General features: G+C 35.3%; 1 protein-coding gene across 1 annotated transcript; it reads right to left on the bottom strand.

Annotated features, from left to right (window-relative positions):
* Nucleotides 1–10,167: 10,167 nt before the first annotated feature.
* On the bottom strand, nucleotides 10,168–16,218 carry ECHIA (enoyl-CoA hydratase/isomerase A). The gene is made up of 3 exons (XM_006841397.4): nucleotides 15,667–16,218; nucleotides 11,596–11,878; nucleotides 10,168–10,675 (listed from the first exon to the last, which is right to left on the bottom strand). Exons 1-3 carry the CDS (start codon nucleotides 16,197–16,199, stop codon nucleotides 10,574–10,576), a joined length of 918 nt encoding a protein of 305 aa, XP_006841460.1. The 5' UTR covers nucleotides 16,200–16,218; the 3' UTR covers nucleotides 10,168–10,573.
* Between the last annotated feature and the right edge of the window lie 957 nt (nucleotides 16,219–17,175).

Genomic DNA, 17,175 nt, shown 5'->3' with positions numbered 1-17,175 from the left:
GAGAGAAAGAGGAAGCGGCAAGTTGTAGAAAGAGAGGAGATGGATCGACTTCAGCTGCTATTGGCCTCTCATCAATCCAGGGGGTTAGAGATCTCAAAAAAAAAAAAAAAGTTTACAGAAGTGCAGAGAGAGAGATAATTGGGTTGCTTGCACATGGAGAGAGAGATTTGTTTGGTTCATGTTGTGGGCCTCCAAATTCTCTGGTGTTTTCCTCGCATATCTAGTATCTGTGGCATCTTTTTGTATAAATCTGTTGAAACCGATGGTGTTTTGGTGGCTTTCCGTATTTATCTATATTCGAAGAAAGAGCCCCGCACTCTACTTTCTGACGGTGCTTGTTCCATGTGTTTTGCAAAATATTTTGGAGCTCCATGTTTGCTTGTAGGTAAGTTGATTCAATTACAGAAGTGACAAAGGAGGATAACTAAGAGGCAAGTTACCAAGGTTGCTCAGGTGAGACAAGGGGCACATTTGTCCGACTACTGAAGGGTTGTTTTTTTTCTCTTGGACTGGAGAATGGGCGCATTAAACTGCAACCCCAACGGTGTATAGAATTGAGAAGTAATAGGTGTGGCTACATGCATCTGAGTACAGGCAGGACCCGTATGGGGACGTTTATACTTGTGTCTAAACGAAGCCATGGACATCGAAAACCTGTAACTTTTCGAGGAGTGAGAAAGATGGTGGTGTTTTAAAGGTTTCGGATTTTTTTTTTTAATTTCTGTTGGCTCTTTCAAATGCTTCAACGATCAAATTTCTCGATCCTTATTGATGATCAAGTTTTCTGTTACTTGATTCTGTTTGATGAATTGCTCTATCTTGTGCGATGATCGAGTTTTTCATTACTCGATCCTGAATGTTTCGATGACCTGTTGTTTCTTATTGGTGTATTGGGAAAAATACAGGAAGTCTTCTTTTGTAAAGAAGACAAAAGAAAAAGAAGAGAGAGATAAATATCATTTTCTTTTAGAGAGAGAGTTTCTAAAAAGAAAAGAAGCCTCTGAAGAGAGGAGATCTTCTGAGAAGCCTCTGAAGAAAGAAGTTCTTCAGAAAAGCCTCTGAAGAGTGAAGATCTCCAGAGAAGAAAGTTGAGAGCCCTTTGACCTATTGTTTCTTATTGGTGTATTAAGAAAAATACAGGAAGTCTTCTTTTGTAAAGAAGACAAAAGAAGAAGAAGAGAGTGAGAAAGATCATTTTCTTTTAGAGAGAGAAAGTTTTTAGAAAGAGAAGAAGACTATGAAGAAAGAAAATCTTCAAAAAAGCCTCTGAAGAGAGACGATCTTCAGAGAAAAAAGTAGAGAGCCCAAAAAAAGTTGTTTCTTGGAAGACCATGGTAACATGTGAAATTTTTTTTGGCAACTTAGTATTGTTAACTTAGTATTGTTATGCTTTGTTTCAAAGCATATTTAGTTTGAAGGGGAGTGTTGGGATATAGATATCTCGGGTTCATATTGATATACATCATTATGGATATATGTATATATCTCTTGATAAAGTTAGGTATCTAGAAGATAGAGACCAAGTTACTTAGTCATCAGGTTATCATACGATAATCTCTTCTACTTGAGTGAGTGAATGTCCTCTATATATAAAAGAACTTATTGATGTAAAACATTTATCCAAAATAGTGAATATGTAGCTATTGGGCTTTGTTGGATCCGTAGATGTAAAGCTTCGGCCAACGTAAATTTTGTGTTATCTATGTTCTCTCTTCTTCTCTCTCCATTCTATGCTTCCACAAATTCTAGCACCTAATGCTAAAGATATCTTGAAATTGGCAATAAGAAGAGACATGGAAAGACAACAATCTCTGTAACCCTAATTTTCTCTCATGTAACAAGCATTAGCAATGATAGTAAAGGCTGCGGGTGATTTACCAAAAAAAAAAAAAAAAAGGCATATTCCTTAACTGAAAATAGCTCTAAAATCCAAATAATGCAAATGGAAAAAGTTTTCCAGGAATTCACTGTGGATATGTTGTAACTAGAGATGCAGAGTAAATAATTTTGATTTCAAGAAATATTTATGATGATCTCTTTTTAATATACAACATAAATTGATTGTAAAATTCATCGATGATAAGAAATTGTTTTTAAACTTCATCAATGATTTTTCTAGCATGTTTATGTTTTTTAATTGTGTATAATTGTAATCCTGTTTATTTTCTAATAAAAATGATAAAATTTCAATAGGTACAGGCTATCTTTGTTTTTCTAAGGTGTTGTGAGGTTACATTGGCTTTGAAAGTTAATTTTTCAAAACCTTCTTTGGTGGGTATTGGTTGTGGTGATGATGTAGTGCATGATATGGCTCAGGTTTTAGGTTGTATTGTGGATTGCCTCCCCATTAAATATCTAGGAATTGCTTTTTCAAATAGTAAATTACTTCATTCTCTATGAGATCCAGTTTTGAAAGATTCCACTCAAAATTGGATCTATGGAAAATAAAGCTTTTATCTCCAAGATGTCGGGTCACTTTAATTAAATCTTGTATAGCTAATTATGCTTATTTACTTGATGTTTTTGCTACATACGCCTGCTCCTATGGTTAAAGAGATTGGAAAAACACAATCACTAGAGAGCTCCCAAATAACTTCATCCTTCTCTAAAGGACACACATAAACCCCTTCTAATTCATTCATCAAATTTGGGAATTGGAAAATCATCAAATCTCGACTTCTATTGTAAACAAACTGCAAACTCTAATTAACCTGATGCTCATTGCAAGTAAATGCATTGCACAACTTCAAACTTTGAGAACAACACTTACCAAAAAGTTCCTTATACATACCTTGAGCGGTCTACCCCAAGCTACTTATGGGACCAAAAATTGACCAATTCCCCATTGCCAATAACCCATATAATATTCCTTAACATAAAATTCCTCGAGGCAAAAATTCATTTCCATATTTGGGACTGGTGATGGCCTCCTCTGCCGCTGCTAATAAAACCATTATTATCAATCCCACATTTGGAAATAAGCACCTCTTTTCATAGCTGCTGACGATCTTCCAAAGTCCTCCACCTCCATTTTGCTATAATGCCTGAATGACACACTTAAGCTTCCTAATACTTAACACCCCTTCCATACAAAAAATTCATGTCAAATCGACATACAACCTTGTGTTTCATGATCATGTTCGATGGTCTTTGCCATAATTGAATAACATTTGGAGGTGGCATATCCCGCATAAAATTCAGATGTTATTATGAATGTTATGTCAAAGGAAAGTTCTAACAGTAGCTAATCTACACAAAAGATATAAATTGATTGTGAACATTTGCATTTTATGCAAAAGGAGATGAGAAGATTGGGGACCATCACTTTTGCATTGTCCTATAACGAATCAGCTGTGGATGTGGGTGGTGAATTTGACAGGGTGTGTGGTAACTTTGCCTACCCAACATACTGACATTGTTCAACAATTGAGTTTAGCAAGTTTGCCAAATAAAAGATTAAACATATAAGATATTTTTTGTGGGGCTTTGCTTTGGGAGGTATGGTTGGAAAGAAATAGACGCACCTTTGATGGGAATGGTTATCACATGGTTAGAATTAAATATAGAATCCCCCACAATGTATAATTTTGGTATTCAAGTACGAAAGAAGGATAGGGTGTTTCAAAGGTGGATGTTATATTGAACTTAAAATCTTTGGTGTTGCAAACTGTACTGAAAACCAAACCATGAGGGAGATGGTCTTCAGCTATACATGGAAGTGCTAAGTTAAAGTTTGATGGAAGCTCTTTAGAGAACCCATGACCTACTGGTATTTATAGGATAATATCAAATTCTAAAGGACTTGTTATCTTTTTATTTTTAGGTCCATGTGGACAGGCTACCGCTAACAAAACCAAAGTTTTGGCTTTGTTACAAGGCCTGAAAATCTTGAAAGAGAGGTGTGTTGATTTCTGTTGGGTTGTGGAAAGGGATTCTTTAAATATCATCAATTGGTGTAATCATATAGGGAGACCACCATAAAATTTGCGAAAAGCTTGTTGAAATTCTAGATTTATGTCGATCCCATGTTATCTCTTTCCATCATATCTATTGTGAGGCAAATGATAAAGCAAACTCTTTGGCTAAAGCATTCTTACATGATGCGGCCATCACTCCAACTTTCATTGTGTAATTATTTTGTAATTACCATTTATCAATAAAATATCAGCGCTCTTGTCCAAAAAAAAAAAAAAAAAAAAAGGACAAAATTTATATAAGATATCAACCTTATACTATAAATGGTGCACCTCAAAAACCCATAAAAAAAGGTTGTTCTAATGGTGCAAAACTTGTTTGTAAACTTCATCAATGATAAAAATTGTTTTTAAACTTTATAAATGCTGAGTTTTCTAGCATGTTTATGTTTTGTAATTGTGTATAATTGTAATCCTATTTATTTTCAAATAAAACAAAATTTATATAAGACATCAACCTTATACTATAATGGTGCGCCTTAAAAACCCATCGGAGAAGGCTGTTCTAATGGTGCATAAAATTTTTTTAAACTTTCCAAATGATAAGAAATCGTTTTTAAACTTCATCAATGCCGAGTTTTTTAGCATGTTTATGTTTTGTAATTGTATATAATTGTAATCCTATTTACTTCTTCATAAATGATAAAAAAGTGTTTTTAAACTTCACCAATGCCGAGTTTTCTAGCATGTTTATGTTTTGTAATTGTGTATAATTGTAATCCTATTTACTTCCTAATAAATATAAGACATTAACCTTATACTATAAATGGTGCATCTCAAAACCCCACCAGAAAGTGTTGTTCTAATGGTAGAAAATCTTCCAATTTTATCATCTCGACTTTGAGATTTATGGGTGTGAAAAAAATGATTTCAAGTACTAGAATTAATATATCTTTTAATATAGTATCTAGACAGTCCTTTTTTTAGATTTTTAAATGTTTATAGATTTATTCGATATATACAATTCTTGGAGCTTTAAAATTTCATGCTTAGGGATGAAAATAGGTTTCAGGCCTTCAAAAAAAAGATTTCCGGCACCAAAATTACATTTTTCAACGGTATCTAAAGGTGCACCTTACTTAAATGGTCAATTACTACAAAATATTCAGGATCATAGGGTTAAAAAGCTAAAAGGGAAAAGTCAGGATCGATGCTTGAGTTTAATTTTGTTGCGAAAGAACCTTGATCTAGTTGATAGTGCCATTGGTTTTCGACTTCATATTAAGGTTCTTAAGCCGTAGTTAACATTAAATAAAAAAGGGGCTTCTTAACATCTCTTTGCCAAATTTACCAAAATATAGTGGTCCTCCATTTAAATCTTGATTCTTTGAAAAAGACTTCATTTAAGGAAAATTTTGAAACATGTGATTTTCATAAGGAAAATTTTATATAGAGTTGAGGCTCTAAACAATCAAATTAGAGCCCACCTCAAAAATTTCACTAGAAGAGATTGTTTCGATGCCTAAATATCCTCAAATTGATCATCTCGACATCAAGATGGTGGACATGATAAAAAAATGAATTTCAAGTTTTGGTAAGAGTGCCCTTGTAACGCATTTTTTGACTGTCAATTTTCAAGATTTTAAAGTTTTCATAGATCTACTTGAACTACACTATTTTTTAAGCTTTAAATTTTATAATTAAAAATAAAATATATTTTAAGGCTGTCACAAAGATTTCCAGTATTGAAACTACATTTCTCGACACTATTTGAAGGTGCTCTTTACTTTGATTGTTTAGAGCCTTAGCTCTATACAAACTGCATCTTTTTCATAATAACTTAAGAGAAAAATATATTTTTTAGTCTTAAAATAATGCTAAGACAACTCTTTTTCCGAAGAAAGAGAAATATATCCATGTTATATTTTGGAAAAAATATATATATAAAAAGTCATTTACATTTAGTACAAAAAAAATTACAATTACTCATCTTTAGTCCTAATTAACAATTGGCCACTTGAAATAATTATAATCTCCTTGTACCAAAATTAAATAAAACGGCATTAAATACCTTTACTGTAAACAAAACTCACGAGAAAACTTCTTAAAGCTTGTATCTCTCTATCAAGCCAAACTCCATGGAACTCTTTTCCCCTCCCTCTCTTCTCTCTCTCAAATTTTTTCTTATAAAATTTAGTATATGTACTTTTTTTTTTTTAATTGTTTGGTATACGTATTTTACTGTTGTAACCTAGTAGATGGAGAGATTCTGACTTTTCTAGCATGGCCCGGCATTATCTAATAGAAATACAGGGTTGGCAATAAATATATTTTTTTAAAATAGTTTGGTCCTAATTTTTAGAGAATATATAATCTCTAACATAGAGATCATGAATATAAAAAAAAAACTTAGAGGTCAAAAATAATAATTATATTAAAAAAATATTTGGACTGTTAATGACAATTATTTTTAGATGGACCACCTATTTGCACTACCTCTGGACCGCATATTGTAGAAATGCTGCTGTCGTTGAAATAAGTTTCCTTATCTAAACATCTTTTTTCATCTCTCTCTTCTGAGTCATACAGACAATATTTGTCCTTTTACACATTTCTAGTGTTTTGATAATCATATATTTGCTCAAAAACATACACTACTTTTTTAAGTCCAGTTTTCAATTCAAACCCAAAATATTTGTCATTTTCACTCCATTTTGTGTCTGTAAATTGTAACTTTTGGAGTAAATGGAATCCATTCCAATTTTGTTGGCCATGAATACTCTGATCTTCACGCTTCATATGTGTTGACTATGTTCCATTAAAATCTCTACCTAGAGAGAGAGATGATGATGTATATTTATGGAGGATATCACAGCTTTGCAATAAGGGACCGTCACTTGGTGTGATGGAAAAAAACTCAGGCAGGCAGCGTAAGGGTGCGGATTTGAGTCTTGAGAGCGGTCATTTTATGCATAAGTCAAAAGTTAAGACCGTTTCCAACCAACCTTTCACAAGACCCTACTTATATAGGACCAACACCGGTTACGGCCCTTCTATCTCAGCTGCAATAGGGCTACTGATATTGAATCTTCCGATCAACCCCAAGAAAGAGTGTGTGAGAGAGAGAAAGAGAGTGTGTGTGCTATAATGTTTTTGGTGAATATGATTTAAGGTTCTTAATGGGTTGCTTTACTGAATCTTAGGTTCTTAACAACCAGACCGAGGTAGAGATAGAGAGAGAGTGTGGCTATCCGCTTAACGTCGTCAATGTCATGCAAATCGCATGTGGGAATTTTATTGTAATTTATTTTTATAGGGGGTGTGAGTGTAATTTTTTAATTTCTTTGGTTAATATTTATGGCTAAAGCATAGGGATAGAAAAGATATTTAGTTATAATTCTGTTAGTTATTATTTTTATGGGGTGAGAACGTGTGGGTATGGAATGGTAGATAAGGATGGGGAGCAATGCTTATAAATCGACTGATTCAACCGTTCTAATTAAGCAAATTTCGAGTGGTCAAAAAAATGTGAAAAAATAAAAAAAATACAAAAAAAAGTTTACTAAAATATGAAACACCTATAAACAATGATTAAAACAAAACACATTCAAATGAAGTTGAAAATTAATGAAAAAAATGGATTTTAGAGAATCGATTTGTGCCTAAGGGTATTTTTAATTTTTTTTGAAAGAGATGGAAAAATCTAAAAGTGAGTATTAATAATCAAAACAATTTTTAATATTTATCATAATGTAAATAATATTAAAAAATCTATTCCAAATTATATTTTTTATTTTTGGGATTTTATATATACTTTTTTATATAAAAAAATTAAATACCGGCCGATCACCAAAACTGCCGGAAACCGAAACCGTCAAGGGGCCGGTTCCAATCTAACCAGACGGTTACCAATTGGATCGCCTAGTTTTTCTAATATTGATGGGGGAGTTAAAGATTTAGAAGAGAGATTTTTATTGAAGATTTTCAAAAGATTTTTATGGAAAATTTTAAAGAAAGATTTTATAAGGGGGGAGAGGAGATTCTAATGAGAAAGTGATGGGTTAGAGAAAGAAAATCGCGAGACAGAGAGAGAGATTGACGTGGAGGAGAGAGTAAGAGATGATTTTTTAGTTTTTTTATTATTTTTTTTAATTAGATTGTATTATTATTATTTTAAGTAATTGACTTGTATTTAAGGTGGAATTTTTCTTTAAAAGAGAGATTTGGTTTTTGTTTTGTAGAGACAATTTTATTCAAAGAAAAAAAGGTTTATTTTCCCTTTGGGTTGCATTTACAGCCACTTTAAGTTATCCATTGATGTTGATTGTGTTGGTGTTTCAAGATCAAAAGAAAGCCAGATTTAATTTTTGAGCTCTTTTTGTAAAGTGGTATCTTAGCAACAGTTGGCGACTACGATGGCTGGTCGTGCTGATTGTGGTGACCGTAGGTATACCGCCTTATACCGAAGGATAAACAATTTGGTGGAGATGGTTGTACGGTTGTTGCATAAGAGATCGGCAACAATATGTCCCAAATAAAGAGGTTCCCATGTTATGGATCCAAATCGTGTGGGTCTTGTTGGAGATGGGCACGGGATTGAATATGTATTTAAGGTAAAACTTTCCCTTAGAAAAGAGATTTGGGTATTTTGTTTGTAGAGACAATTATATTCAAAAAAGAAGGGTTTCTTCTCCCTTTGAGATTCAGTATTTTAATGGACTTTGTATTTAAGGTCGCACATTCTCTTAGAAGAGAGATTTGGTTATTTTATTTACAGAGAATTTTATTCAAAGAATAAGGGTTTCTTCTCCCTTTGGACTGAATTTAAAACGACTTTAAATTCTCCATTATTGCTGATTGTGTTGGTGTTTCAAGAAAGAATGACAGATTTAATTTCTAAAGATCCTTTTGCATCACAATGTCACATAGCTTGATTGCTTCAAAGCTGAACCCCCAAGAGAGAGAGATGGAGGGAGAGATATGCTTGATGACTGAACAAACATTCGAAAGGTTGAATTAGGTATCAGAGTTCCCTGAATGACTGCAAGAATAGCTTCACTTTTTGACTGTTAAGGCATAGGCAACATGCATAAGAAGGGACAGTGAAGTCAAAATCCACAAGGGTGGGAAGAACCAGATGCCCACTCTAAAAGGGCCAATCTGAGGAGTGTCCTTCACACTTAAAGCCAGGCCAAATTGCAAATGATCTAAATCAATAAGAAAAAAGAATACGACATGTTGAGGTGTGCGGCCAAATTGCAAATGATCTAAATCAACAAGAAAAAAGAATACGACATGTTGAGGTGTATGGTAATTTTAAACCGTCCATTCTGCTCAATGATAAAGATATGTAAGCCTCTTCTGCTAAATAATAAAGATATGTGAGCCTATTAAGTTGGGAGCCAATCTTAGGTTTTTAGGGAAACCATTTTTACTGTTTCTAGCAAGATGTCTCTTCGCCCTTTCTAACAAGAAAGAGCATATAAACGAGCAATAAAAAAACCCACAAAGAAATGAAAAAAACCAGCAAAATCCTGGTTTCAACTCATTTGGGAGAGAGAAGGTGAATAATGGGAAAATATGTGGTTCTATTTTGTGGAGGAAGGTGAGAAAAAAAAGAGCTCCGAGCATGAGGGCCGGGCATATCTTTCAGATCAACCCACCATATCAGATGGATCAAGAGATGGCCATTGACGAAGCATTGAACCCATTATCAAGATTTTCTGATGACCATATTCCAACCACTAATTCAAGCACAAGCAGAGATTTTCAGGTGTCCATATTCCAACCACTAATTCAAGCACAAGCAAAAATCCCTACTGTTATCTCATCTGACAATAGAAAGGCCTTCAAGTTTCTTGGACGAAGGCCAAATACTTGTTTTCCCTCCCCTGATTCTTTTAATGAAGACACCGTGATTCTCCTTATTCTTTTAATGGCGATGCCATGATTTTGAGGTTAAAGGTGCAGATTGAGAGAATAGGAAAGGAGAGAGAAAATAGGAAGGGTGGAGAGAGAGAGAAGAGGCGCAGGGTAGAAAGAGTGTAAAAAGATACAAAAGTATTTTTCTTAAAGAAAGGGTAAGAAAACTGCAATATACTGTTATTATGTATTTTAAAATACATAGGATCATTCCCCTAATTTAATTATTGAAAAGAAAAGAAACCTGAATGTTGAGGTTTCCATTGCTGTAGCCTGTTTTGCACTATATATTCAATCATCAATGGAAGAACATTTACACCACTCACTGGCCTGAGTTTAAAAACTTCTCTTATTATGGTCATTAGTCTCTTCAATTTCTCAGGCTACATGTCCCCCTTTTCCCCCATGTGTGGGATGGAGTCACTGGACAACAACTTTATTTATCAGAGAGAGAAGTTAAATACTCTGGTTTGAACTATAAACCTCAGGAAAGGGGCTGAGTCACGGTCGTAGCATCCCTACACCTAACTACCACATCGTGGTATCCATTACTGCTAACACCTTCAACACGTTTAAAATGTAACTTCTTAATCTATTGAAAAAAATGGGTAGGGGCCTGTCTTCCCCACTGAATTACCCAAAAAATAAAAAAACTCTAGACCTCTACTCTCTCTCTCTCTCTCCAATGCCCTAAAGCCAGACTAGCTTAATTATTCCTTCCTTACATAAGAGAACATTCACATTTTCGAAGCAGGCTTTGACCTTCGATCTGAGATGAATTTCTGCATCTTTTGGAACTGCTCTTTGCTCATTCCTTCATAATATTTGTAAGCCCTCTCCTGAGAAAAAGAAAAACTCCAAACATCAATTCATACAAATTCACCACAAATTACTTATTCCAATGGATCCCAGGTTTCAACTAGATTCCTGATAGAACCAAAGAGACTCCTAAAATTTTCAAAGCAAAGTCGTCCCTGTTCACATGATTCCCAACATGCCAAATAATACAAAAATGGATGCACCATACAAAATTGAGAGAGAGAGAGAGAGAGAGAGAGAGAGAGAGAGAGAGAGAGAGCATATGCGCAAGTTAAATTTTTTTTGTTGTTCACAGAAGATTTTTTGAAGAAAATATAGAAAAGAAAATTAGACACAGTTTCTTTTTAATTTTTCCAAATCAATTTACTTAGTGTAACAGTGCACAAATTATCCAAGGTTCAAAACAAATATACAAAAAAAGTAAAAGGTGCGGTTTGCATAAAGTGTCGGCCTTTAAACAATCCAAGTAAGACGCACCTTCAAACCTAATAAAAAATGTTTTGGTGTCGGAATTTTCAATGATGACCTGAAAATCTATTTCACAGCTAATTATGAAATTTAAAACTTAAAAAATGATGCAGATTGAGCAGATCTACAAATACATGAAAATCTTGAAAACTGACAGTCTAGATAATGTGTTACATAATAGACCATTTATTTATTTTTCCATATCCATACATCTTGAGGTCGAATTGTTCGAAAACAACCTTTTCTGATGGATTTTGGATGGTTGACACCTTATATAAACTCTTTCCAAAAGTAAACATTTCTTTTCTCACAGGAAAAAAACATAAGTAACAATGCAGATTCCAGATGATTCATTGGAAATCAGAATGGCATATCATTACCAAAACAACTCAGTTTCTGAAACATAACTTTAAGCCCTTCCCAAATTTATCAAAAGATCAAAAGCGTACTGAGAGAATAAAGAAGGTGTTACCTTCTCAAGGGCAAGAGCATCACCCAAGCTTAGGTTAAGTCCTGCATTTAACACAGCCTTGTACTTAAGAACCATACCCTCGTCATTTTTAATAATGGCCTCTGCAACTTCTTCGGCCTTCTTTAGGAGCTCTGTTCCGCTCACCACATGGTTAACCAAACCCCATTTCTCTGCCTTTACAGCATTCACCCCCATGCAGGATAAAGAAACCTCACGAGCCCTATTTGGCCCAATTATTCGAGAAAGTTTCTGAGAGAGGCCCCATGACGGAAATATCCCAAACCTGTGTAAAAAAAAAAAAAGGTACAATGGTCACTTCCATAAGGGCTATTTAGGTCATTTCAGCTAAGTCAAGGAGTCGTGGTCATCTCGTCAAATTCAGGAAGAGCAGTAATTTGGGCATAGTCGTGAAAATTTGAACACTGTTCTTATATACCCACCCAACTAGTAGTCCTGGCAATGGGCCGGGCTAGGGTTGGCCTAGATCTGCCAAGTAAACTAAAGGCCTGGCCCAAGCCCAGACAAGGAGAGCAATAATTTAGGCATATTCATCAAAATTTGGAATTTATATACATATCCTACTACTTAGGCCTGGCAATGGACCAGGGTTTGGATAGGGCAAGGGTTGGCTAGAACCCAGCTTGAAAAACTAGAAGGCTGGCCCAGGCCCAGCCCTGGCTCAAGGGTCTTGGCCCAACCCTTTTGAGTATATAGTTAGCCCGGACCCACCCAAATATGGATCAAGACCAGTTGGGTAAGGCCTAGGGCTAAGTCAAGTCCCAAGTTTTTATTTCTAAAATATTTTAACATTTTCATTATATGCATACCCTACTAGTAGGCCTGGCATGTGCCAGATTTGGCAGAGCAAGGGTTGGACCTGGCCAAGCTTGGTAAACTAGAAGCCTAGCCCAAGTCCAGACCGAGCTTAAGGGTCCCAGCCCAACCCTTCAGGTCAATAGTTGGCTTGAGCCACTCAAATATGGGTCCAGCCTGGCTAGGCTGGGCGTAGGATTAGGTCATGGCCTGAGTTTTAGTTTTTAAAGCCCAAGTTTTTGTTTTCACTTTTAAAGTTTTGAAGGCATTATAAAATAGGTGGGATGGTATTCAAACTAAATGTCACTAGCATACATCCACACTAACCACTAAAGCGCCAACCTACTAGTTGTGTATTTCTTCACTTTTAAAGTATATATAAGAGCCATAACGTTCCGTACATATAAAATAAATCATCAAAACAATAGTACATATAAGACTCAATCTCTCTCTCTCTTTGATAAAGTTAAGATCTCTCTCTTAAATGTAAAACACAAAATCTCTCTCTTCCCCACCCCCCCCTTCCATATAAATTATACATGTTAAAACTAAATTGTATACAACCAGGCTTCGGATTTCCAGACTGCGCCTGGCCAAGCAAAGCAGTTATATAGTGCCCAGGCCATGGCCTATCCAAGCCAGGTCAGGTGAACCATTACCAGCCCTACCTGCTATTAAAGAAAGAACACATCAGGACTAATACAAAGCTTAGACATGAGCTATCACCATGTTGCATAAAGGCAATTTGACTTCGTTTATCACCTAATGCACACAACATGTAGGACTTTTGCCAAAAGGTATCAATGATATGTTTATAATATAAAACTCTACTTTAACTATCTCAGCTGAAAATGCAAAGGCTTCTTTTCAATAAACCAAGTTCACCAATATAGCCTTGAGAAACATAAAAGAAACTTTTTGCTAGGAAGGTTCTTAAAAACATAAAAGGATATCTTCAGTTTGCATACTTGGTTTCTTTCATGTACAACATATTGATCTTGTAGCTACAGGTAGATGTCTTCCACTAAACTCCATTTTGAAAAGCCTTTCGACGTGTATAAATTCAATCTTTTGCCAAGAGGGGCACATGATATGAATTCAATCTATAACTGTACTTCCACTATATCAGTTACATGCGAAAATAATACTCGTTTTCAATAAACCAAAGGTCACTAACAGCCTTGAGTCATGAAGATTTTTAAGACCACAAAAACAAGCATTTTCAGTTTTGGTACTACCAAAATACTCAACATGTTGACCAAGTAGATCCATGCAGATGTCTTCAGCCAAAGCCTTTATACCAGTAAAAATAACTGTGAATCCTAAAAAAGCATAACAGACAACAAGACTCTGATATGCCACAAGAAAGATGCTATCCTAAAACAATCTTCTTCTCTCTTGGAGTATGCCTTAATCTGCCAATTTATCCTTGTAGTTACATTTGCTTCCGTTTTAGCTAACAGGAATTGCATAGATCTACTCTTGCTATGTTCTTGCAGCCTGTCACTTCCTAAATGTCATTCTTAAAACGGACGACTCTAGTCCCAAATCCATGACTTTGGTGCAATCCTTCAAGTATATTATTATCATTAATAGAGTTACCCTATTTCTCAAATAAAAAACTTCAGAGGTTTATCATCACTAATCAAAGTTTTTCATAACAACCGTTTTAATTAGGTGGCCGCTGTGATCAATGGAAGTTCAATTTAAGTATCTGATTATTAAGAGGCCAGGGATTTCATGTATAGTTCCTTCTTCATGCCAAATTTTCAGAAAAACTTAATTCGCTTTTTTTATGGATTCTAATTTACAAAAGAATGCATCTTCAAGCAAGAGTATTGTCTACCATCGACAAGGATTTGTGTTCAATGACAACATAAGTTATCTAAAAAAAATTTAATAATTTGCTCCTATCTTGATAGGCAATCAGGGGATGGATTGAAGAACCCTGTGCCTCTTAATGGCATGCATTTGATGCACAACATATCCATACTTTGACAATGGTCCTTCTAAATTGGGGAATGATAAATGAAGACATACACATTGGTATGAATAACTTCACCATAGCAGCGTGGGAGTCAGTCTAATAGTGTTTATTGGAATTCTGCTATTCACGACCCCACCACAAATCGCAGCTTTCTACCATGGAATCCAGCTGTTACATTTTTTGCTCACTTACCAGTTGATTCTTTACTTCGTTTTTATCCATCAATTTTTGACACAATCAAATGATTATGAAATCCAAAATGCATATTCCTGAAACTTATAATCATTACATCTAAAGCCAAAAGGCACTCCTCATGTATAGGATTGTTAACTTCCATCAAACTTTGGACTCAAAATGCATTTGCCTTCTATGATTCTATGACAAGGAATCCTTGTGCACAGCTACTTTTTATCATTTACAGGGACATTGATGAATATGTACACTGGATTAGCTGAGTCTATGAGGTGGGTTTTAGGGACCACGGGAATTGAACCTAAGGGGTGGCTTTGCCAAGAACAATATCCTATATATCCAATTTTATATGCCCCAATCCACTCTTGTATCCTCAGTATTCCCCATATTTCCTCTAATGGCTTCATGAATGACCCCACACCACTGAAAACTGGGATTGTCTACACTGATAAAATTATGTGGTGCTTGTTGAAACTCAAAAGAGAAACTGGCAACTCCACAAACCCAAGAAAAATGCAACCTTGCAAGAGATCAGCGGATTATTATATCGAAGAAAATATGATACCATAAACAAACTAAAAGAGAGCATGATATTTAAAAGCTAAAAGATATACACCAGCCAGTTCCAGAGAAAAAAAAATTTATTTTTTTTATCGTTGGGTTGGGGGGGGGGGAGCGTTGGGTTGGGTTGAGGGGGGGGGGTGTTGAGAGAGAGAGAGAGCAATTCTGGTTTCTGGGATTTGGGGTTGTAAATGGTGCTCGTTGGGTTGGGGGGGGGGGGGGGAGGAGAGAGAGAGAGAGAGCAATTCTGGTTTCTGGGATTTGGGGTTGTAAATCGTGCTCGTTGGGTTGGGGGGGGTGTTGAGAGAGAGAGAGAGCCATTCTGGTGTCTGGGATATGGGGTTATAAATGGTGCTCGTTGGGTTTGGGGGGGGGGGGGGGGGTGTTGAGAGAGAGAGAGAACAATTCTGGTTTCTGGGATTTGGGGTTGTAAATGGTGTGGCGCATGATATAGAGTGAGCCCCAAGAATCAAGAAACCATAACAAAAATACCTCAAATCACAGAAAATGGCACCCACCTGGTATGAGTATCCACAAACTTGGCATCGGTACTAGCCACTAAAATATCACAAGCCAGAGAGATCTCAAACCCAGCGGTCACAGCAAAGCCATTAATGGCCCCAATAATGGGTTTCCTGCATCTCTCCATTTGAATCACAGGATCATTCTCCACATCCTTCACATCTCCTTTAAACACACCTTCAGCTGCTGACAAATCAACACCAGAGCAAAAAGCCCTTCCTGACCCTGTAATCACAATAACCTTCACCAAATCATCAGAATCAAGAGACTTGAAAGCTCTAGCTAGGTCCACAAACATGGGTCTAGTTAGAGAATTCAAGGATTTTGGCCTGTTAATTGTGATCCAGGCTACTCCATTGGGTTTGCGATCGATAAGTATGAGGGTTTCAGAGGAGGTTGGTGCCATGTTTATGAAGAAATTTGTACCGCTTTTGCCGGAAAAACCAGTTGAAGTGCCAGGAAACACTGGAAATGGCCGGAAAACCAGAAGGTGGGGGAGGTTTGGAGTGAGATGTGGGTTTTGCAGCATTTTTAGAGACGTGTGCCGTAGTTACGACGTGGCCACCTCATCAGAATTTATCTGAAATTTCTTCCGTTTTCTCTTTTCGGAAAACCAAGGAAAAGCACAAAGGACAAAGTTTACGTTATAAATGGGCAAGCTTTCTATATTTTAAATTGGCACATGTGTCCGTTCTAAATTGGCACGTGTACCCTATGGGATTTTACGATAATGAGCGGTAAACGTTTTTTTTTTAAAAAAAATAAACAAAAAAACAAAAAAGAAACTTCGTACACCACAAAACTTATATACTTTCTCTTATCCAACTCTCCTTTATGAAGGGAGGGCTAAAATTGCTTCAATTACAATATCACAGTCTTTATATTATTTTATTTTTAATTTGTTTATATAAACTATTTTGGCATCAAATTTTATATATCCAATCTTCTATTAAACTCGCACTAGTGAAAAATATAAAAAAAATATTTTTAATAAAATAAAATGATCAAAATACCTTTGAAAATTTCAAAAGGGTATTTTGATCATTATATTTCATCAAAAATTAATTTTAATATTTTTTATAGGTGCGTCCCAATGAAATGATGGCACCTACAAAATGTTATATCTATATAATTTGTATAAAAATAAATAAAAATAAAATACTTTGAGATGTTGGATCTAAGATCAAACAGTAGTGACTCTCTTAATCAAAATTGGACGGCTGGATGGTAAGGGAAGCACATATCTTCCATGCTGTAGAAGAAGTATATAAACCTTTCCCGAAATAAATATACAACTCAAATATCCATTGAAAAAATATTGTTTTAATGTTGAAAAACCCTCTATGATCATCTCGACATCGAGATGTATGAATATGAAAGAAAAAAGATTGAGTCCTATAAATAGTGTATGCATCTAACAGCACATTATCTAGACCGTCCATTTTCAAGATTTCATATGCTACTTGATTTTAACTATTTTTGAAATTTAAAATTTTATAATTAGA

The sequence above is a fragment of the Amborella trichopoda genome, chromosome 2, assembly GCF_054954075.1.
Source record: "Amborella trichopoda isolate Santa Cruz 75 chromosome 2, AtrichopodaSantaCruz75HAP2 v2.0, whole genome shotgun sequence".
Lineage (NCBI taxonomy): Eukaryota > Viridiplantae > Streptophyta > Magnoliopsida > Amborellales > Amborellaceae > Amborella > Amborella trichopoda.
Note: the sequence above shows the minus strand (reverse complement) of the source record. Positions and strands in the feature narration are given on the sequence as shown.